This window comes from Citrus clementina, unplaced genomic scaffold (genome assembly GCF_000493195.1).
Source record: "Citrus clementina cultivar Clemenules unplaced genomic scaffold, Citrus_clementina_v1.0 scaffold_82, whole genome shotgun sequence".
Taxonomy (NCBI): Eukaryota; Viridiplantae; Streptophyta; class Magnoliopsida; order Sapindales; family Rutaceae; genus Citrus; species Citrus x clementina.
In genome coordinates this window covers 24,280-30,858 of record NW_006262010.1, presented here as the reverse complement: position 1 = coordinate 30,858, position 6,579 = coordinate 24,280, and the positions used below count along the sequence as shown (strand labels likewise).

The following is a 6,579-nucleotide window of genomic DNA, read 5'->3' as shown; positions in this document are numbered from 1 at the left end:
ATTAAAAACACACGATTCTCTGTCTCGCTTACATATATTTGAACTATGTTAAGAAAATGTAAGCTGAGTCAGATTGCCACGTCATCAGTTGCCAAGCTGTCATTCTGTTATGCAGAGTGTCATTAGATTCGAAGTTTGTTAAGTTCCTTCCAAAAGTTTGTTACTATCAGCTAGTTCTCAACTCATGCTTTACACGTTGTAGAAGAATCCAGATCACACTATAAATAGCTCTGTAATGTTTAGATTGTTATGTGAGCTTAATAGAAACAAATTTTCCAGCTTCTAGATTTCTCTTGTCAAGCATTTTCTTTCTCTTTCTTCTTTATTTTCTTGTTAAAAAAACAGAGTCTGGTACTTCTTAACTAACTATATAATTGCTATTATTTTTTTTACTAGGCCTGAATCTAAACTTATTGAGGAAATCGCCAATGACGTTTTGAAGAGGCTAGATGCGACTTTTCATAGTGAAAACAAAGGCTTGGTCGGAGTTGAATGCCCCATTGAAGAAATTGAATCATCATTACGCATTGGGTCTGAGGGTGTTTGCAAACTAGGGATTTGGGGCATCGGTGGTATAGGCAAGACAACAATCGCTCGTGCTGTTTTTAACAAATTCTCTAGACATTTTGAAGGTTCTTACTTTGCGCTTAATGTTAGAGAAGCAGAAGAAACTGGCAGAATAAAGGACTTACAAAAGGAACTTCTGTCCAAGTTATTGAATGATGGAAATGTGAGGAACATCGAGTTTGAACTCTACAGACTTGCTCGCAAGAAGGTTCTAATTGTTTTTGATGATGTGAGTAATCGAAGACAAATACAATCATTAATTGGATGCCTTGATGAGTTAGCTTCAGGGAGTCGAGTAATAATAACAACAAGAGATAAACAAGTCCTTAAAAATTGTTGGGCCAATCAAATATATCGGATGAAGGAATTAGTATATGCTGATGCTCATAAGCTTTTCCGTCAGTGTGCTTTTGGAGGAGACCATCCAGATGCAAGTCATACAGAGCTCACAGACAAGGCAATCAAATATGCACAGGGAGTTCCTTTAGCTCTTAAAGTTTTAGGTTGCCATCTATGCGGAAGGAGCAAAGAGGTATGGGAAAGTGCAATGAGAAAACTGGAAATAATTCCTCACGAGGAAATCCAGGAGGTGTTAAAAATAAGTTATGATAGCTTGGATGACTCTCAGAAGAATGTTTTTCTAGATATTGCATTTTTCTTCGAAGGAGAGCATAGAGATGTGGTGATAAGCTTTTTTGATGCCAGTGGCTTCGAAGCTAAAATAGAGTTAAGTGTTCTTGAATGTAAGTCTCTCGTAACTGTAGATTTCCTTCACCGGATAAGAATGCATGACTTGCTGCGAGATATGGGAAGAGAAATTGTTCGAAAAGAATCTATCGATTATCCAGGAAACCGAAGTCGATTGTGGCATCACAAGGATATTTCTGAAGTTTTGAAGAAAGGTGAGCAATAATAGGTTCTTAATTATATATTATTTATGTTACTTTCATAATAGTAGTTTGTTTGAGTTTTTCTCTTTGAATAAGAATAGAACTAATACTGCTTAAAATTAATGAAAGAATAAAATTAAAACATTAGTAAAATAAAATCGACATATCCGTTGATTCCCCCACTCAATTTGTAACATGCCCATGTTGGGCTAAGTTCAAAGTCACTAAGCAAACTAGTGCTTTTGGAGAGGGGGCAAAAAATAATAATAACCCACCTCAATCTTTTTCACTTAAAAAAAAAAATTGCTTTTCCTTTTCAACTCAATCTCTGCCCCTGTTAATTTTCACTGGAAAAGAAACATTGCTTGAATTAATTTTAGAATTTACATATTAAGTATTTTCTCGAATTTTCTATTTTACAATTCCTAAAAAACTTACCCCAATAGTTTATTATAAAGTAATAGTAATATTTCTATTTGGATTTGACCGCTTAAAAGTATTTTTTTATATGTTTGCTTCAATTTTATACCAACTTATGATCTCCTATTTGATTGTTAGGGGACTGAAGCAATCAAGGGCATCTTTTTGAATTGCCCTTTGGATATGTTTAAGGTCAATAAAGAGATAGACATAAATCCATGTAGTTTCTCAAATATGAATACATTGAGATTCTTGAAAATCAATGGATATAGAGTCAAAGGTATGGTGTCTCAGTTAGAGGGTGCGCCATTTACTGAAGTGAGGTATTTGGAATGGTGGCGATGTCCAGTGAGAACATTAAATATACGTGCTGAGAATCTTGTTTCACTACAGTTGCCTTACAGCAAGGTTGAAACAACTTTGGGATGATGATCAGGTACATATTTACTGGAAATTCCTTTGATAATAAATTCTAAATACAATTGAAGCTCAAATGAATACAGTTGATGATATCTGTTTATTTACAATAATTATTATTCTTTTTTCTTAGGCCAGAATTTTATTAACTTAGAAAAGATAGACCTCAGTGGCTCCGAGCAGTTAATGAAACTCCCAGACCTCTCACTGGCCCGAAATCTTAAGATACTGAAACTGTGCGGTTGTTCGAGCTTAATGGAGACTCACTCATCTATTCAATGTCTAAATAAACTTGAAGTTCTTGATCTAGAAGACTGCAAAAGCCTGACGAGTCTTCCAAATAGCATACATTCGAAATACCTCAAGGAATTTAAAATTTCGGGTTGCTCAAATTTGAAGAACTTCCCAGACATCTCATCTTCCCGTATACCATTTTTAGATTTAAAAGAAGTTGGAATCAAAGAACTGTCCCCATCCATCGAGTGCCTATCCGAACTCACAGAACTACAAATTGACAACTGTTCAAGGCTTGAGAAGATTTCGAATAGCATATTTAATTTGAAGTCTCTTTCTGGTATTGGAATCTGCAATTGTTCAAATTTAAAAGGGTTTTCGGAGTTCCCATTTTGTACTATAGATGAAACGAGAATTGAGCGAGTATCCTCATCTACGTTGAGATTGAAATCTCTGAGTTCTCTTCAAATCATTGATTGCAAAAAGCTCGAGAGATTGCCTGATGAACTTGGAAATTTAGAAGCCTTGCGTGTGTTAAAAGTTGAAGAAGCTGCTATAAGAGAAGTACCAGAAAGCCTCAGTCAATTAGCCTTTTTATCTGAGTTGAAATTGAAGAACTGTTCAGAGCTTGAGTACATCTCGAGTAACATATTTAAGTTGAAGTCATTTATATATATTGAAATCTCTAATTGTTCAAATTTGAAGAGCTTTCCGAAGATCCCATCTTGTAACATAGATGGAAGTACTGGAATTGAGCGACCATCCTCATCTACGTTGAGATCGGAGAACTGTTCAAGTCTTGTGAGTCTCTCAAGCAGCCTGTGTATGTTGAAATCTCTGAGTTCTCTTCAAATCATTGATTGCAAAAAGCTCGAGAGATTGCCCGAAAGCCTCGGTAAGTTAGCCTTATTATGTGAGTTGAAAATGATCGGGTGTTCAAGCTTTGAGAGTCTCCCAAGCAGCCTGTGTATGGTTAAACGTCTTACATCACTTGCAATCATCGATTGCAAAAATTTCAAGAGATTGCCTAATGAACTTTAAAATGCTTGGTGGTGCTGATAGTTAAAGGAACAGCAATAAGAGAAGTACCAGAAAGTCTTGGTCAGTTATCCACACTAGTAAGGTTGGACCTATCTACTAACAATTTGGAGAGAACACCAGCAAGTCTCTATCAGTTATCCTCAATAAAATATTTGAAACCATTCGACAACAATTTTAAGCATAGATTGCTCACTTTATCTGGCGACTTTAGAAATCGTTTGAAATTGGATCTGATTGGGCTCACTGAAACCGTCTATGATGGGTTGAGGAAGCTGGTGTGTCTCTTAACTCACTCCTTTTATTCTATTTCCTTTTTCTTTTTCTTTTTACTTTAATTAAAGTTAACATTATTTTCAAAAATTAGTAATTCTATATTTTTGTGTTGCAGTCATTTCATGGTCAAAGTTGGATCAAGAGTATGTATTTCCCTGGGAATGAAATTCCAAAGTGGTTTAGGCATCAAAGTGCCGGATCTACTATAACCTTGAAGATGCCGCAACCCCCATCAGCAAGCTATAATAAATTAATGGGCTTTGCTTTTTGCGCTGTTGTAGCATTTCCAGTCTCAGACTGCTTTAGGCATGAAAGTGTGGAGGATGACTGGAAATGCAACCTGCTTAATGTGTTCTGTGATTGGAAGTTCAAATCCAAAGGATTTCTTTACCCTCATTTTTTGGGGCAAATTAGTCCTGTAGAGTCAGATCACGTGTTTTTAGGATCCTATCCATTCGACCGTGAGTATTCGTATGCGAATTACGACGAGTTCTCTTTCCACATTAAGGGTTCATATGGTCAACATCGGGAGTGCTGCGAAGTGAAAAAATGTGGGATTCATTTTGTGTATGCTCAAGATTCTATGGAATCAACAAAAGAGGAACAGGAAGAGGAAACACACCCCCAAAAGACCGAAATATTCTTCAACTCCATCGCAGCTAATCATTCCGTAGACGTTGTTGTTGTCTTCTTTTTATATATGCGTTTCTCAATACGTTCGTTTATGTACTATTTATTAATTGTTTGTTATTGGATGGACGAATCAATGAATTCAAAATAAATGGTAATTAATTGACAATGTACGTGTATGAATTCTTTTTGTTTTGTCTTTAGTTTGTGTTCATATTCATGTCTGGAATATCCCCAAGGTTACATATCCGTGTAATAACTAATAGCGAGCTGATTAAGATTATTTCAATTATACTTAATCAGTTTTCAAAATCTATAATAATAAAATCGTTTTATTTTTTTTTAAGTTTTGAGGTTTGAATTTAAAAGAAAATACAAATTTACTCTTGAGAATTAAATTTATCTTACTTTAAATTAATTACTAGTTAGGTTTGACTTGGTGTGTGATGCTGTGAGAATAAGTATTCGTGTGAGTATTAATCATATCAAGACAGCAAAGTACGTATTTAATATATAATTGTGATAAATTATCATATCAAGACAGTAAAGTACGTATTTAATATATACTTGTGATAAATTACAGGATCTGTTTAACTTATCAAATACCAAATTTTAAGAACTATAAAAAATAACAAACAAAACAGAGCCCTTGGTTATCTGTTTCAGTAAATAAACTCCATCATTCTATTTCAAGTTTCCGTTTCCATTTCCAATGATCATGTTAATGCTACGGTGAAATGATACACTGTTGTATAGGTCCCGTCATTACATTCTCATGTGCTGTATAAATCATCATTGTTCTGTAAGTGCTATACGGCATTTTTTACTAGACAGGCTGGCCCAGGTGCCTCGGGGTGCGTTTGGAATTGAAAGTTTGGGCAGCTGTAGCTTTTAAGTTATCGCACTAAAGTATTTAGTAAACATTGGCTATTGTAGCTTGGAAGATATAGTGATATGATTTTTCACTTATATGATGAAAAATCTATTATATTTTTAATAACTTTTTCAAAATTATTATTTAAAATTTGTATTTATTATATATTATTAATTTTTGTTTTACAATTACATTTTTTTTTTACAGCAGTGTAGCTTAAAAGTTATAGCACCTCAATCCGAACCAAGACCTTAGAGGCAAGATTCGAGATGGAATGAACTAAATCTAAAGCTACACAAAATTAAGGTTGGTCATTTTGTTATTTATTAGTCTTTGATGTCTTTTACCTTAAATAGTCTAACATCCTGTTGGACCCAAGCATGATTCATTTCACATAGGCTTGACATGCTACATGGTCCAAAATTCATTTGAAACACTGGAAACTCTTTGGTAACGTTGTTTATATTGAAGATTGTATCGCTTAATTTCTTTTGCTGTGCAGTTAGGCACGAGTAATGATAGACTTTAAAGTAGCTTTTGCTGGGCAAGAGACAGAGGAACCATTTTGTGTTTTGCTGGTCTGATAGTGTTATGCCATAAAGCAACTTGCCAGGCATGCTTTAAAAATAAATTGCAGAATTATTCAAGATTTTCTGCATCTTTCATTATTGGACCAAAGGACTATTCACGAGTCGGTGGTAAGCGTTTGTTAATGTTTCTATATGTTGGTCTGCTTTAAATATTGAAGGAAAAATGTGCTCCATTTTTTCATATGGTGTGGAGGTAAATCAGAAGTTATAGCTGTAATCTTTTCTTATGGCCCCTGTGTAGGCCAGTTATATGTTGAGCACAATGATGCTATTTTACTAGTCGTAATTCCTGCAGCCCAATCACTTGAAATTGCTTCATCAGTTTCATTGATATGGTAATTGACTTAGAGACCTTTCATTTCTTTTTAAGATAATTTTGTCGGTACATTTTGGATTTGTACCCCAAGAAGTAATGAGTTCAATTTTCATAAGCTTTAGTGCACCGGTGCATTCTTTGTAGTGCTCTTTCAAATGACAGGACATTTATTGGCATCTTACTTTGTTGACGACAGGCTCCGAAACAGCTGGTGCAGTAAGCACTACAAGAAAAGGAGGTTTGTATGTCCGCTACTTTGCCGTTACATACACGGCGTTGCAAAAGCTTTATAATAGCATATCTGGAGCTACAGAGGGTCTTCTGTAA

At 34.9% G+C, this 6,579-nt stretch overlaps 1 protein-coding gene across 1 annotated transcript; it reads left to right on the top strand.

The window, feature by feature from the left end:
• Nucleotides 1–396: 396 nt before the first annotated feature.
• Nucleotides 397–6,579, top strand: LOC18033585 (disease resistance-like protein DSC1; the record flags this gene model as incomplete). Its single annotated transcript, XM_024177769.1, has 5 exons — nt 397–1,469; nt 2,428–3,423; nt 3,591–3,844; nt 3,958–4,558; nt 6,449–6,579. Coding segments are annotated over 5 exons (3,055 nt in total), but the record flags the coding sequence as incomplete, so codon positions are not given.